Below are 17,141 nucleotides of genomic sequence, written 5' to 3' on the forward strand. Positions count from 1 at the left end.
TTTTTTTCCTTCAGAGCTGCCCTGCCCAGCAAGGAGGCAGCCTAGTCACTGTCTGCCTGTAGAGGCTTTGCTGAGCTGCTGTGGGCTCCACCCAGCTGCCGAGTGAACTTCCCTGCAGTCCTGTTTATATGGTTTTTTTTTTTTTTGTTTTTTTTTTTTGCTCTTCCAAGTCATTTTTAATGAAGCCATGGGGCAGCAAGATATACAACACGCCCAGATACACAGCATAGCAGGGCCTCCATAATGAGATTAACTTCCCCCACATCTTGAGAAGAATAATATGTATTTCTTTATGAACACTATTTAAAAAATTATAACCCCCTCACAACATTCTCTAGGACCTAGAGCCCAAGAGGACCCACTGAGGATCCATCATCTGTGGGATGGTGGAGGCAGTCTCTGGGGAGCAAGAGGGGATCTGCACAGCCAGGCAAGGCTGCTGCAGCCTTGCCTCTGGCGTGCATGTCAGGCAGTGACAAGCAGCAATAAGGGAATGGGGTGGGAAGAACTGCCTCGGCAATGGTGACCCGCCTCTATTATGGCAGACTGTCTCTGTAGTGGCGGGTTGCCTTGGCAATGGCTGGCTGCCTCAGCAATGGCGGGTTGCCTTGGCAACGGCGGGCTGCCTCAGCATTGGCTGGCTACCTCCGTAGTTTTGGAGTGCCTCGGTAATGGTGGACGCCCCTCCCCCACAGAGCTGGACCGTCCCGGGTTCAGCTGTGCTTGCTGTGAAACTCTCAATCCAGAGAGTTTCTGATTGCTGTTCATTTTGGGGGTGGGACCAGCCAAGCCTGATTGCCTGTCTCCCTGCCTCAGAGCCTTTTTTTTTTTTTTAAGTTGGTGTTCCAGTCGCCTGTTGAAGAGGCACCAGGATCTGTGTGTTTTCCTGGGCGGCAATTCACTGCTCTGGCTTAAAACAGCGGCACTGAGATTCATGGCGCTTTTTTTGCCCTGGAATCTACTGTCCTGGTTCCCTGTTCAGTCCCCTTTTTAAACAGATGAATGGGTGACTTCCCGTGGCTCCAATCGCCAGCCAAAAGGGCACCTGGACTAGTGTATTTTGTACAGAAAACTGCTGCTCCGGAGAGCCAACGAAGCAGCCACGTGGGGCAAAGCAGCGGTGCCGGCCGACACAGCCACTGGCCAAAACAGCCACGCTGGCGACCCCTGGAGCTCCTCCGTCTGGGAATTTCGTAGTCTGTGGGCAATAAAAATGTGGCGTCCACTCACCCTCTGTGCTTTCACTGGGAGCTGCAATCCTGAGCTGTTCCTAAATGGCCATCTTATGACCTCCAGTTTGGTTTTCTTAAATCAAATATTTTAGGTTCCTGCTTTGGGCAAAACATTGTGCTGGAGAATTAGGTGGCTGGATCCTTGACTCTTACACCTTTAAAGATCTTCAGGAATCCCTCAAAATCTAGCCAATTTTTTTTCCATTAAAAGTAGCCTGGATATTTTCAACTTCCACTAAATATTGAACCTCTCAAACCTAGTTCTAGGCCCAGCTCTCCTCTCATCCTCCCTCAAGATTTTAGTTACTGTCTAATGCCTCTGTCTCCCACAGGTGTACCTAGCCCACTCTTCTGCTTTGTGCTCTAGACTTATATCCCACATTAAATCTCCACTTGGATATAGACGGTACCCCAAATTTAGTATGTTCAGCTCATCCTGGGAGTGCCATCTCAGCAAAGTTACCACCACCCAGCCAGCTCCATCACACTTCTACTTGCTCCATTCTCTATGTCTGGTCCAGCACTACATTACACTGATTTTATTCATTAACTATCTTTTAAATCCACACACTCCTCTCGTTTTCCATAGCCACCACTCTAGTCTAAGTTAGCATGATCTCTGGCTTGCATGACTGCAGTAGATTTCTCACTGGCTTCTTCCTCACTGGCTCCTCTCCAGCATCCTCTTTTTCAAAATGTGAATCTGATCAGGTTGCCCCCTTTACATAAGAGCTTCTCATTGCTCTTAGCAAAAATCCAGAATCCTTAGTGTGGCCTCCAAGGCCTGCGTGGCTCCCTTGTTCCTGCCATGGGGCCTAGAATAATCTTCATGTGACTTCTTTATACAGTTAACTTCTGGCTGCTTTTTAGATCGTACCTGAAAAGAAACTCCCACCAGAAAGCTTCCCCTATCCCTTAAACTGTCATAGTACGTGGTGCTTGTCCTTCTTAGCGTTTAGCATAACTTGCAGCTGCACATTTACTTGTATGACCATTGATCAATGTCCACTCCCCACAGGACTGTAAGGCCCATAAGAAAAAGGGTGGTCTCTGTTTTGCTCTCCAGTGTAGTCTATTGGAAAGGTGGGAAGAGGCTTTGTCCTGAAGGACCTCCAAAGCAAAGTTAGGCTATATAATTGAATGTACACTCTGGGAAAATCATCTTGGATGAAGTGTAGAGAAAGATAGACAAATACTCCCAATTCAGAAATGAGGCAGAGTCCCAGTAACTGCAGGTCAGTACTGTTCTTTCTTTCTTCTAATTCTTTGTTCTCTCCTCTCTGAATACATTGAGGAGTGTGTTCCCCATAGACCCTCTCAGACAAATGCTTGAATGTCATCCGTTTATTTATTTGAACAATATGGATTATGTTCCTAAGTACAGGCTTGATAGTAGGAATAGTAAAATGGAAGTGGTCCAGGCTCAAATGCGTATCTCCAACCTGCACCTCCCACTCTAGTGGGAGGGTATAATCCAGTGTGGAAAGTGCTACAATGGGAGTCTGAATGAAGTTCTAGAACTCAAAGGAGGTTATGACTAAAATACTCCCTTGGAAGAGCCAGAAAAATGCCTCAAAGAGGAGGTAGTTTTTGTACTGATAGAAATGATAAGAGTTTTGTTCAGTAAAGACAGGTGAGGAGGGGGCATTGTAAGTGACTGGGACAGGATGTGCAGAGGCTCAGATCTGTGAAAGGACTTGGCCTATTGTGGAATGGTTTATCCCTAGATGTGTGGGGATGGGGCTAGGGAAGGTGTTAAGAAGAAAGGAAGAGAGAGAGGTATGCTGAGGTCATACTGTAAAAGGCCAGGTGTTCTGAACTCAGAAGTATGAATGTCATACTGTGGGCTGCCAGCAGTCACTGGACCACTCTCAATGTCTCTGGATTAAAAACCAGAGGAAATAAGTTACATTAAAGCTCAAATGGTATATTAGCAGTGACTAAGCCAGTGAGAGTAATCATCATCTGAACCCAAGGAACACGAGAGGCCTGCCCCAGAAGACCCAGTTGTGAGCCTGGCCACACCCTTGTGCAGGCACTGCCATGAAAACTGTCTGGATTTGTGTTTTGCAGTTCCATGGAAAGTGGGAGACCACCTGATCCTGCAGACTGGGCTGTGATGGATGTCGTCAATTATTTCCGAACCGTGGGATTTGAGGAGCAAGCTAGTGCTTTTCAGGAACAGGTAACTTGGTCTAGAGAAACACATTATGAACATGTGATGAACCCACAGTTACCTCCTTTCCCGACAGTGGGCAGAAGGGAGTGAGGAGGAAGAGGACCAAAGAGCAGGGAGGGATCAATGAGGTGCTGAGAAACTGAGGGGAAGGAGAATGGATGTATCAGGTGAATTATGCCTTCATGCAAGGGGAAAACTCAAAGCTGGAGACAGTGGCAGCCATGGAGAGGAAGGCTAAAGTTCATTAACATCTATCCTCTGAAAGTGAATCAGCCCTACCTTCAATACAAACACACTAGAAGGGTGCAGAAACAGAAGAGAAAGGAAAGGCAGGGACAAACCTGACCAAGAGATGTGCGGTGCCTTCTACTATCCTAGGCACCCAGTGAACTATTAAGCTCTCCGCAGTTTGCTTTCTGGGTGCTTAGCAAGGTAGAGCAGAAAGAGCACCAGATTGTAAGTTGAATCCTGGTTCTTCTACCTCTCTGTGATCCTAGGCACATTATTATGTCTCTCAGTCTTGGTTTCACATCTATAATATCAGACTGTCAATAACTTTATAGGGATGTTGTTGTGATGATTAAAAGACAATATATGCACAATTTATCATAGGTTCTGGCACAATGTTAATGCTCAAAAAACGGGATTTCCTTTCCCTTAGGTCCAGGGTTGGTATCAGAGGGAGGAAGGGGCAGGAATTCGTCCTAATGGGCTAGGTGATTCACAGCTCCATGCTACAGGCTATGCCAGGTCTGCAGGGGTGGTCCTCAAGGGGCTTTGACCTGATGAGGCAAATGGGGACAGCACAGTGTGGTTCACACCGGGCCAGTTCTGTGGGTAAACACAGAGTTCCTATTTCTCTATCAATGAAGCCTGCAGTTTTCTAAGCATTACATTTGCTTTTCAAGTATCATAATATTGTCGGGAGAAGCAAAAACTGAAAAATGTGTCTGGCTGCTTGTTTCATATCCCTTCAGCCATTTTTATTCTCTTAAGCGATTAGTTGTATGGCCTGATTTGGATAAGGTAAACTTTTCTAATATTGCACATGCCAGTTTCTAGATTTCTTTCAAGCCATATTTACTTCAGACTTGATCTTTGTAGGTATGTATTTTTTTCTAATTTAGAAAACTTGCTAAAATAGCAGCTTAAATTACTTTGCATCCACCTGAAGAGCTAAAATGAGAAAGATTGATAACACTAAACATTCACGAGGGTGTGGAGCAACTGGAACTCTTTCATTGTTGGTGAGAATGTGAAATAAACATTCAGACATCTACCCCATGATGCAGCAATTTCACTCCTGGGTATTTACCTAAGGGACATGAAAACACATGTCTGTAAAACGACTTGTACAAAATTGTTCTTAACAGCTTTATCACAATGGTCAAAAATTTGAAGCCTAGGTCTACATCCATAGGGGAATGAATATACAAACTGTGGCATATTCATACAATGGAAATACTCCACAGTAATAAAAGGGAATGAACTACTGTTATGTACAACCATTTGGATGAGTCTCAAAAACATAATACTGAATGAGAGAAACCTTACATAGCTGAGTTCATACTGAATGGTTCCATTTAGATTAAGTTTCAGAACAGAAAAATGAATCAGTGGTAAAAAACAATCAGCTGCCTCTGGCTGGGTGGGGGTGGAGAATGACTCGGAAGGAGTATGAGGGAACTTTCAGGGTGATGGTAACATTCTGATTCTTGATACAGGCTCGGGTTACACGTATGCATGGGCCACTGCTTGCTTTACACAGGCATAACAGAGAACAAATTTGAGCAGCCACTTCCTTCAACTCTCGTCAGGAAAGCTTTGCCCTGCAACTTGACAGAAGCAGGCAGGGTTGGAGAGCATCCCTAAACCACCTTTGAAAAGGGCAAGTCCCGAAAGGGCAGCATGGTTGCCCTTGATGTGGGGGAGGAAGAATACTGCTATATACAACTCAATTTAAAATGCATCAAAAATATGGGTTGGCAATTAAATAGAAGGGTGACTACGTGGACATATATGTGATAAAGCAAGTACAGAAAATGTTAATTGTAGCATCTAGGTGTTCAGAATATGGGTATTTACTCTAAAACTCTGATGCGTTTTCTTTATGTTTGAAAAACTTTTATGAATAATTGTGATGAAAAGAACCGCTCAGGTTGGAAAGTGGAAGGAAGGCCGCTGATCAGCTGGAACATACTTTGTTTTTCACTGGTACAATGTCCATTTGTGTCATTGCAATTGAATAGCTCTCTTCTAAAATTAAATTTAAGTGATATTGTAAATGATTATCAAAAACATACTTAGCTAAAAGGTCTCTTGGCCAGATTCCCAGCTGACCAAAGCCCTTTGTAGGTTGAGCTTTTGCTGAGACTCATTGGAGGCAGACATCCCAGACTGAGGGCACCCAATGGTCTCTAGACCTTCCAGATCCTGTGAGATACCTCGGAAATTGGACTGCCAGCTATGAGCCTGGCCCATCAGCAGGCCCTTTCTCTCGTGGATGACCTCATTCTGACACCATGGACACTGGGAAGCATAATGGGAATAAACTCTTCTAAAGCATTTCATTCAGAAATCCTTCAAGGGAGAAGTGAGCATTGCCTTGCTGCTATGTTCAGTCTGCCAATTCAGAAACGAAGGATCAGAGTTTTGCAAGCATGATCCAAAAGCTTGAGTTTCTTCATTTTCATGGAAGGGTGATTGAGTGGGGAAAGTGTCTGCCTTGAATTTGACTCTGGCAGTGATTCAAATCTCATTTCTCCTTTTCCCATTAAAGGAGGTAGAGGGCAGGGAGGGCCAGGCTTTGGCTGGTAAGATAAGACGCTGCTGTGTGTTCATGAGAACTGAGGATTGGATCCTCTGCCATGTTAACTTCTTCTTCCATCATCACACTACAGAGGCCATCAGCATTTTACCTCTGGAGTCTTCCTGGCAATGAACCCAGTCGGTTAGCACCCACTCATCATCCTGATGGGAAGACTGCAGGCCATCTCCAGCCCAAGCACATGACCCTTCCAAGGTACATCTTCTAGATCACAGCAGCTGAGAAACAATTAGAACAGCTGCTTCCTAAAACTCTCTGCAGGAAAGCTTTGCCCTGCAACTTGACAGAAACAGAGCAGGGATGGAGAGCATCCCCTAAACCACCTTTGAAAAGGGCAAGTCCCGAAAGGGCAGCACGGTTGCCCGTGATGTGGGTAGCTTATTGTTTCATGGCTGGCTATTGTGGGCTGAATGTTTGTGTCCCCTCAAAACTCTTATGTTGAAAACCTAACCCACAGTGTGAGGATATTAGGAGGTAGGATCTTTGGCAGGTAACTAAGTTTAGATGAGGTCATGAGGATCGAGCCCCCATGATGGGATCAGTGCCCTTATAAGAGGAGAACAAGACACCAGAGAGCTTACTCTCAGGTGTGAGGATACAGCAAGAAGACCATCTCTATAAGACAGGAAGAGAGCCCTCACCAAGAACCCAGCCATGCTGGCACCCCTGTCTTGGACTTCCAGCTTCTAGAACTGTGAGAAATAGCTGTCATTTATGCTGCCCAGTATACAGTATCTTGTTCCGGCAGACTGAATTGACTAAAATACTGATATTATGGCAAACATGTCCGCCATCAGTTGGCCTGACTTCCAGGAGAGTATCTGTCTTTGTGGCATGGTCTCATAACACAGTACTGGAAACTGTATGGCTGCAGCAGCCAGACTCTGATGTGGCTTTCTAGCAACATGACCTCTGGGGAAGATATGAGGCCACTGAGCAAGATTTGTCAGAGGGCAAGATTTATCTTGTGTTTCTGTGGTATGGTGAAGCAGCTGGATTATGCTGATGGTCTTTACCTAACCTCCCTTTCTCTGTGCAGGCACCCCGCTGCCACAGAACAATGACCTTCATTAAGTTTTCCTCTGCTGTAATTATCTTCATCAAATTTTCTTCTGGCAGTCCTCTTTGGAGCCTTCTGTGTTAGTCACAATTACTAGTCAAAATAATTATCAAGAGTGAAGGGCTAAGCCCCTGCCTAGCCCATCACGAATAGCCCAGTATCAACAGGATGTATGTTTTGGACAGCGATGTTGCTGCTCCTTGGGTTGGCATGTGTTTTGTGTCGTCAGGATTGCAGTTGTTCACCGTGTAGGGAGTCTGGCCCACCGGACTCATTCAGCTAGCACTCCAGAGGGTTCATCAGCCTATGAGAGCAGCAGGCAGTGGGAGCTCTGGAGAGGGCAGTGATTACAGCCTTGTCAGTACCATGTCTCTTTCCCACAGACACTGTGGTATGGTGGCTATTTTCCCAAGTGCCTTCTAGCAGACAAACATTTTAGGCTGTGGTGAAGGGAATTAGTGAAAGTCATGACTTCTGATATGTTTTCTTCCAGTTGATTTATGGTTACTGGATGGTCCTGGAGAATTTGCCTTTCTAGGACTCAGATTTCTATAAAGTGAATTAAACAGAATACTGAGTTAAAAAAGCAGACTACTATGCAAGCTCCTGCTTTAAGAGTCAAAATATGTCATCTTGGAATTGGTCCTCAAGAAGTATGCTTTCAGGTACAACACAGGGCACAAAATCACTTGAGACACAGTTGAGCTTTTGTGAATAGATTTTTCTTTTTTAAATGGCATTTTTCCATGGATATGGGCTGCTTGGCTTTCAGGAGTCTAAGGTACCTCAGGAATTTTACTTTGATAAGAGCTTTGGTTTTTAAGAGACTGTTTTGACTAATCTTGTTCACAAGCATCACTCCCTTCCTGACAGAGGACATTTAGGATAAAGTTTACTTTGTCAAACTATAAAGCCTAAATGAGCAGCATTCTCTGTTGTAAAGCCATCTATGGGCAATGCATTTAGTTGCCATTTAAGGAACTCTGCAGTCTAGTAAGAAACTTCACCACTCAAATTGGACCCTAAATGCAAGTCACAATTGCAATACAGCTCTGCCTGTTGTGGTGTAGTCACTTCATTTCTATGTCTTTGTCTGTTTGACTCACATACTTAGAACATACATGAAGAAGATGGAAGACAGGCATCTGCCATTCAATCAATGTCATATAGTTCATATTATGCAGATTTCTCAAACTTAAAAGCAACATTCATGATTTTATTTCTGGAATAATATGTATCTCTGAGATAATCGTGACAAAATAATATGCAACTCAAGGTGACAAATGAATTTTACTCTATTATCTCTTCACTTTCTCAAACCATGTGAATAAGAATAGTAGTTTTACTCTGAAATGCCCAGCTGGTTGCTTAAGTCGTTCATTTGAAATGCAAAGATTGACATCTCTTTTCAAATGGCTTATTGCTAACTTTTGATAAGTTTCTGGAGTCACTGACTTGATAAAAAATAAATAAAATTTCTTATGGTTACATGTTGCCGAGTAATACTAACTACCTCAAAATGGAACCATAGGGTCGGGAGGCCAGTCAGAACAACCCTGAGCATAGTGTTCAAAGCACAGCCAAAGTGAATTCAGTTGTAGCAATTCTAGATGGAGATTTCTAATTAGAACAGAAATAAATCTAGGTTTTGTGGAGCCTAAAGTTTATACAGTTGTAACAGCCCTCCTTGGTCAAAAAAAAAATTACAAAGTTATGGTTACAAACTTGTTAAGGTGACTCTTAAAAATGATTAGCTTTAATGGCAAATCTGGCTTTGAATTAGACCAATTACAACCTCAAAAATTGAGAATGACTTGATTTACTTCATCAGCAATAATACCAAGCACTTGAAAATATTTGAGGTGCTTTGATGCCTGATAGTTTTCAACAATTGAAGGCTATTGAAATGCTTAAAATATGTTATAGCATAATGAACGGGAAGTGGCAACCCAATTTCTGCTGATGTGTCCTTTCAGCCCATGAAGATTTAGAAAAGAGGTGAAATCACAAGTAAATGGGTAATGCTAACAATAAGAAAGTAGCCAAGAAAATTGAAAACTGATAAGGAAAAGTTTTTAAAAGTTTATTTTAGGTTCATGGGTACATGTGCAAATTTGTTATATAGGTAAATTGTGTGTCACAGAGGTTTGGTGTACAAATTATTTCATCACCTAAGTAATAAGCATAGTATCCAATAGGCAGTTTTTCATCTTTACCCTCCTCCCACCCTCCACCCTCACATAGGCCCTAGCGTCTATTTTTCCCTTCTTCATGTCCATGTGTACTTAATGTTTAGCTTCCACTTATCAGAATATAAGGTATTTGGTTTTCCGTTCCTGCATTAGTTCATGTAGGATAATGACCTCCAGCTCTATCCATGTTGCTGCACAGGACATGATCTTATTCTTTTTTAATGGCTATGTAGTATTCCATGGTGTATATGCAACACATTTTCTTCATCCAGCCTACTGTTAATGGGCACTTACGTTGATTTCATATTTTTCCTATTGTAAATAGTGCTGCAGTGAAAGTACAGGTTCATGTGTCATTATGGTAGAACAGCTTATATTCTTTTAGGAATACACCCAGTAACGGGATTGCCAGGTTGGATGGTAGTTCTAAGTTCTTTGAGAAATCACCAAACTGCTCTCCACAATGGCTGAACAAATTTACATTTCCACCACTATTGTGGTGGGAATTCGCTTTTCTCAGCAACCTCACCAGCATCTATTTTTTTTTTAATAGTAGCCATTCTGACTTGTGCAAGATGGTATCTCATGGTTGTTTTGATTTGTATTTCTCTAATGGTTAATGATATTGAACACTTTTTCATATGCCCATTAGCTGTATGTATGTCTTTGAGAAGTGTCTTCTGAGGAGTGTCTGTTCATGTCCTTTTCATAATATTTAACGGGGTTGTTTGTTTTTCTGCTTGTTAATTTGTTTAAGTTTCTTATAGATCCTGGATATTAAACCTTTGAATACATAGTTTGCAAATATTTTCTTCCATTTTGTAGATTGTCTGTTTGCCCTGTTGATAGTTCTTTTGCTGTGCAGAAACTCTTTAGTTTAATTAGGTCCTATTTGTCAATTTTTGTTTTTGTTGCAATTTGGTTTTAGCATGTTCATCATGAAATCTTTGCCAAGGCCTAAGTCCAGAATGGTATTTCCTAGTTTATCTTCTAGAGTTTTTATACTTTCAGGTTCTACATTTAAGTCTCTAAACCATCTTGAGTTGATTTTTATATGCAGCGGAAGGGGTCCAGTTTCAATCTTCTGCATATGGCTATCCCAGCACCATTTATTGAATAGGGAGTCCTTCCGCCATTGCTTGTTTTTGTCACTTTGTCGAAGATTAGATGGTTATAGATGCATACCTTTATTCCCCTGTTCTCTATTCTGTTACATTGATCTATGTGTACCATGCTATTTTGGTTATTGTAGCCATGTAGTACAGTTTGAAATCTCTTTGCTAAATCATAACAAGAGTCACCTTTCCTCCAGTTCCCAACAAGTTCCTCATCTCCATCTGAGACCACTTCAGCCTGGACCTTATTGTTCATATCACTATCAGCATTTTTGTCAAAGTCATTCAACAAGTCTCTAGGAAGTTCCAAAATTTCCCACATTTTCCTGTCTTCTTCTGAGCCCTCCAAATTGTTCCAACCTCTGCCTGTTACCCAATTCCAAAGTCGCTTCTACATTTTTGCGTATCCAGCAACGCCACACTCTACTGGTACCAATTTACTGTATTAGTTCATTTTCACACTGCTGATAAAGACATACCCAAGACTGGGCAATTTACAAAAGAAAGAGCTTTAATTGGACTTACAGGTCCACATGGCTGAGGAGGCCTCACAATCATGGCAGAAGGTAAGGAGGAGCAAGTCACATCTTATGTGGATGGTAGCAGGCAAAAATAGAGAGAGCTTGTGCAGGGAATCTCCTCTTTTTAAAACCATTAGATCTCCTGAGACTTATTCATTATCACAAGAACAGCATGGGAAAGACCTGCTCCCAGGATTCAATTACCTCCCACTGGGCCCTTCCTACAACATGTGGGAATTCAAAATGAGATTTGGGTGGGAACACAGTCAAACCCTATCAGCCATTCTTCAAGAGCTGAGAATCTTTCCTCAGCTTGATCTCTTCTGCTGAGATTATAATATGAGACTCTTGAAGTAAGTTTTTCAACTCTGCCAGATCAGTTTGATTCTTTCTTAAAATGGCCATTTCATCTTTCAGTTACCATATCATTTTATTATAAACCTTAAATTCCTTGGATTCTGTTTTAACTTCCTCCAGAATCTCAATGATCTTTGTTCCTATCTATATGTTGAATTCTATGTCTGTCATTTCAGCCATTTTAATCTGGTTAAAAAATCATTATTGGGAGCTAATGCAGTCATTTGGAGATAAGAAGACACTCTGGCTTTTGAGTTGCCAGAGTTATTGCATTAGTTTTTTTGTTTCTGTTTTTTTCTTGTGGGCTCATATTTCTTCGGTCTTTGAAGTTGCTGTCCTTTGGGTGTGATTTTTTTGCCTTTCTCTTCTTTAATGCCCTTGGGGGTTTAATTGTGGTATAAGGTGACTGGCTTTATTTCTGCAAGATTTTAGGAGGACAAGGCTCAGCTTGGCACTTCTGGGCTGCATGCTGTAACTCGGGGGGGGGCTGGTACCAGGCTACCAGCTTTGTTCTCTGGCCCTTTGTGATTAGCAACCTGCTTTACTGGAGGGATCAAAGTATTCCCTGTCTGCTGGCCACAATACTCTGATGAGGGGTGCTGGCAAAAGAGTTACACCGGGGCAGTGGCAGCAGGATCTGTGGTTGCTCATGCATGCCAGCAGCCACAGCAGCCTGTCAGGGTGCACACACATTAGCTGGGGAGGAACTTTTTCTCCAAGTTGAGAAGTGAGTGGGAGGCAGGCCAGTAGGGGAGAAGCAGCAGCTAGAGGGTCATGTAGGCATGAGGGCTCTTTTCTAAGAGAGAAGACATCCAGACTTACTCAAATCCAGGAAAGTAGCCAAAAGAATTGGACAGATTAAAATTGGAATAAATTGAGGAAAGTTAAGTGAAGCAAACTCCCTGAGGATATAGAAAGGGATGAGATCAAAAGAATATGGAGGAACAAGGATGTGGAGAAATTGGAACCTCTGTACATTGCTGGTAGAACTATAAAATGGTGCATCTGTTATGGAAAATAATTTGGCATATTCTCAGAAAGTTAAGCATAGCATTACTCTGTGACCTAGCAATTCCACCCAAAAGAATTGAAAAGAGGGAATTAAACAGATACTTGTACTTTGCAGTAGATATATAGGACACATAAAGGGATGAGATCAAGAGAATATGGAAGAGCAAAAATGTGGAGAAATTGGAACCTTTGTAAATTGCTAGTAGAACTATAAAATAGTCCATCTGTTGTGGAAAATAATTTGGGAGACTCTTAAAAAGTTAAGCATAGCATTCATGTTTGATCCAGAAATTCCACCCCCAAAAATGAAAAGAGGGAATTAAAGAGATACTTGTACTTGTGCAGTGGTCATTATAGCATTGTTTACAATAACCAAAGATGGAAACATCCCAAGTGTCCGTGAACAAATGAACTGATTTTTAAAATGTGCTGTATACATATAATGGAATATTATTCAATCATAAAAGGGAATGAAGTTCTGATATGTGCTACAACATAAACCTTGAAAACATGCTAACTGAAATAAGCCAGATAAATATTGCATAATTCCATGTACATGAAATATCTAAAATAGGCAAATTCATAGAGATACAATGAAGATTAGAGGTTACCAGAGGCTAGGGAGAGGGGGGAGTTACTAAGTAATGGATGGAGAATTCCTTTTTGAGGTAGTGGAAGTGTTTCTAAAATAGCAGCAATAATTGCATAAGACTATAAATGTAATCAATGCTACTGTATACTTAAAATGGGTAAAATGGCATATTTCATGTTATATTAATTTTATCCCAATAAAGTTTTTAAAATGTAATGCCAACCATAATAAACATCATGATTCAATTTGGTCAATAAAATATTCAAGTATTTTATTTTAAAAAATATTAAGGAATTAGTGCTGGGCAAGACAGCGTTCTTCTAAGTTGGGGACATAGGTGAAGCTGTGTACAGACATAAATAAGATTGTCCTATGTGATGGTTAATTTAATGTGTCATCTTGACTGGGCTAAGAGATGCCCAGATGGCTGGTAAAGCATTATTTAGGGTGTGTCTGTGAGGGTGTTTGTGAAGATTAGTATTTGAATCAATAGGCTGGATAAAGAAGATGGCCCTAACTGATGTGGGTGAGCATCAGCTAATCCCATGATAGACCTAATAGAACAAAAATATGGGGAAAGGGTGAATCACTCTGTTTGACCTGAGACATCCATCATCTCCTGCTCTTGGAAATCAGAGCTTCTGGTTCTCAGGCCTTCAGACTCTGACTGGGCTTACATCACCAGCGCCACCTCACCCTCCCATTCTCAGTCCTTCAGACTTGGACTGAATTACACCACTAGCTTTCCTGTTTTCCCAGCATGCAGCTTGGTCATCCCTAACCAGTATCTCTTTGGTTCTGTTTCTCTGGAGAACCCTGACTAATACACTTTGTCTTCATGGATATTAAAGGAGTTCCTGAAAACCTCTGTTTCCTTTGCTAAACAAGAATCAAGCTCCTCTGCTTGTGATAGATGGGGATTTGTAGAGATTTAATAAAGAACTGGAGGAGAGCAATGAAGGTTAAGAATGGCCACCAAGGGGAATGGAAGAGGGAGATGACCAAGGATAACAAAAGAACTGTTGAGGTATTCTACTGGCCAGCTGAGATTGGTACACTGCAAATGTGTAGTGTTTTGTCTTCATGGTTTCTTGGTTTTTTTTCCCAGCTCCACTAGATAGAGGAGTGAGAGAAGCTGAATTGCTGGACTCATCCTGGATGAGGGGTTTGTGGGATAGACACAGCAAAAAGCTAATGACTTAAGAGGGCTATTTTAGAGGACTAATAAAAGAATGGCTCCCTGGTCAATCACTAAGTTCAGACTTGATATCAAAAAGGAGTCGGAAAGGGACTGATAACCCTGGAAAAAGTGGAGTTGACATGAAAAAGTGGGTTTAATCAGAGTGAGGAGTGAGAGAACAGGATATTGGGCTTTCAATGTTGCAGAGATGGGACTCTTTTAGTGGATGATGTGATATAAATAGGTTGTAAAAGTGAAGGGGAAATTGTAGAAATGGTTGGTGTATTAAAATAGACTAACAGATATGACAAGTAGTGTATAATGGCTTAATTATAGTAGAAGTTTATTTCTTGCTCATACAAATTGTCCAAGGTAGCTGGTAGGGATTTTCTGCTTTACTGTAATTCAAAGACCCAGGCAAAGGAGGCATTGTTATCAGTTGAATAGCTTTCAAGATCATCTAGGCATTGACATAAGTTAGCACAAGGAAAAAGAGCAAGGAGAAGCCTGTGCAGGTAATCTTACGACCTGAAAGAGGTATGCATCATCCCTTCACATCTCATTGGCCAGAGCTTAGTCACATGACCACACTAAGTTTTAAAGAAGCCTGGGAAATCTGTAGTTGTGTGTCCTGCAAAAAAGGGCAACCAACAGCTTCCTTTTTTAAAAGCATTTGTTGTTTTGATGCTGCTGCTCAGTTTAGTTCTTAAGTCCAGAGATAAATTTTGAAAAGGCTAACATTAAAAGATCCTTCACTGGTTTAGAAGAAACTGTTCTAAAATTCATATAGAATAAAAAAAAAAATTGCTCAGAGAGCCAAGACAATTCTAAGCAAAAAAGAGCAAAGCTGGAGGCATCGTACTCCCTGACTTCAAACTATACTACAAGGCTACTGTAATCAAAACAACATGGTACTGGTATAAAAACAGATACCCAGACCAATGGAACAGAATGGAGAACTCAGAAATAAGGCCACACATCTACAACCATCTGAGCTTTGACAAACTTGACAAAAACAAGCAATGGAGAAAGGATTCTCTATTTAATAAGTAGTGCTGGGAGGACTGGCTAAGCATATGCAGAAAATTGAAACTGGACCCCTTCCTTACACCTTATACAAAAATTAACTCAAGATGGATTAAAGACTTAAATGTAAAACCCAAAACTACAAAAAAACTAGAAGAAAATCTAAACAATACCATTCAGGACAAAGGCACAGGCAAATATTTCATGACAAAAACATCAAAAACAATTGCAACAAGAGCAAAAATTGACAAATGGGATTTAACTATACTAAAGAGCTTCTGTACAGTAAAAGAAACTATCATCAGAGCAAACGGGCAACCTAGAGAATGGGAGAAAATTTTCGCAATCTGTCCATCTGACAAAGGTCTAATATCCAAAATCTACAAGGAACTTAAATTTATAAGAAAAAAACAGCCCTGTTAAAAAGTAAGCAAAGGACATGAAAAGGCACTTCTCAAAAGAAGACATCAGTGCAGCAGCAAACATGAACAAAAGCTCAACATCACAGATTATTCAAGAAATGCAAATCAAAACCACAATGAAATACCGTCTTACACCAGTCAGAATGGCATTTATTAAAAAGTCAAGAAACAACAGATGCTGGCAAGGTTGTGGGGAAAGAGGAATACTTTTACACTGTTGGTGTGAATGTAAATTAGTTCAACCATTGTGGAAGACAGTGTGGAAATTCCTCAGAGATCTAGAATCAGAAATACCATTTGACCCAGCAATCCCATTACTGGATATATACCCAAAGGAATATAAATCATTCCATTACAAAGATACATGCATATGTTTGTTCACTGCAGCACTATTCACAATAGCAAAGACATGGAATTAACCCAAATGCCCATCAATGATAGCCTGGATAAAGAAAATGTGGTACATATACACCACGGAATACTGTACAGCCATAAAAAGGAACGAGACCATGTCGTCTGCAGGCCATGGATGGAGCTGGAAGCCATTATCCTCAGCAAATTAACACAGGAATGGGAACCAAACACTTCATGTTCTCACTTATAAGTGGGAGCTGAACAATGAGAACACATGGACACAGGGAGGGGAACAACACGCACTGGGGCCTGTTGCGGGTAGGATGGGGAGAAGGAGAGCATTCGGAAAAATAGCTGGCCGGGTGCGGTGCCTTACAATTGTAATCCTGGCACTCTGGGAGGCCGAGGTGGGTGGATCACAAGGTGAGGCATTGGAGACCAGCCTGGCCAACATAGTGAAACCCCATCTCTACTAAAAATACAAAAAATTAGCTGGGCGTGGTGATGCATGCCTGTAATCCCAGCTACTCGGGAGGCTGAGGCAGGAGAATCACTTGAACCTGGGAGGTGGAGGTTCAGTGAGCCAAGACCGCGCCTTTGCACGCCAGCCCTGGTGACAGAGTGAAACTCTGTCTCAAACAAAAAAAAAGAAAAAATAGCTGGCTGGACGCAGTGGTTCACACCTGTAATCCCAGCACTTTGGGAAGCCGAGGTGGGTGGATCACCAGCTCAAGAGATACAGAGCATCTTGGCTAACACGGTGAAACCCCATTTCTACTAAAAATACAAAAAATTAGGCGGGGTGGCACGTGCCTGTAGTCTCAGCTACTCGGGAGGCTGAGGCAGGAGAATCGCTTGAACCCAGGAGGCGGAGGTTGCAGTGAGCCAAGATGGCGCCACTGCACTCCAGCCTGGGCCACACACACACACACACACACACACACACACACACACACAAGCTAATGCATGCTGGGCTTAATACCTAGGTGATTGGTTGATAGGTGCAACAAACCAGCATGGCACACATTTACCTGTGAAACAAACGTACATCCTGCACATGTACCCTGGAACTT

At 41.9% G+C, this 17,141-nt stretch overlaps 1 protein-coding gene across 6 annotated transcripts in view; it reads left to right on the top strand.

Annotated features, from left to right (window-relative positions):
- Positions 1–17,141, top strand: part of SAMD13 (sterile alpha motif domain containing 13) — a 54,678-nt gene that overhangs the window by 30,606 nt on the left and 6,931 nt on the right. For 3 of the 6 annotated variants that reach the window (XM_017499811.2, XM_017499813.2, XM_037728281.1), the window contains exons 3-4: positions 3,306–3,417; positions 6,312–6,433. In XM_017499811.2, coding sequence (XP_017355300.1) covers positions 3,306–3,417; positions 6,312–6,433 — 234 coding nt within the window. The remainder of the gene's footprint in view (positions 1–3,305; positions 3,418–6,311; positions 6,434–17,141) is intronic. The other 3 variants (XM_017499812.2, XM_017499814.2, XM_037728282.1) reach the window with 1 other exon arrangement.

The sequence above is a fragment of the Cebus imitator genome, unplaced genomic scaffold (genome assembly GCF_001604975.1).
Source record: "Cebus imitator isolate Cc_AM_T3 unplaced genomic scaffold, Cebus_imitator-1.0 Scaffold261, whole genome shotgun sequence".
Taxonomy (NCBI): Eukaryota; Metazoa; Chordata; class Mammalia; order Primates; family Cebidae; genus Cebus; species Cebus imitator.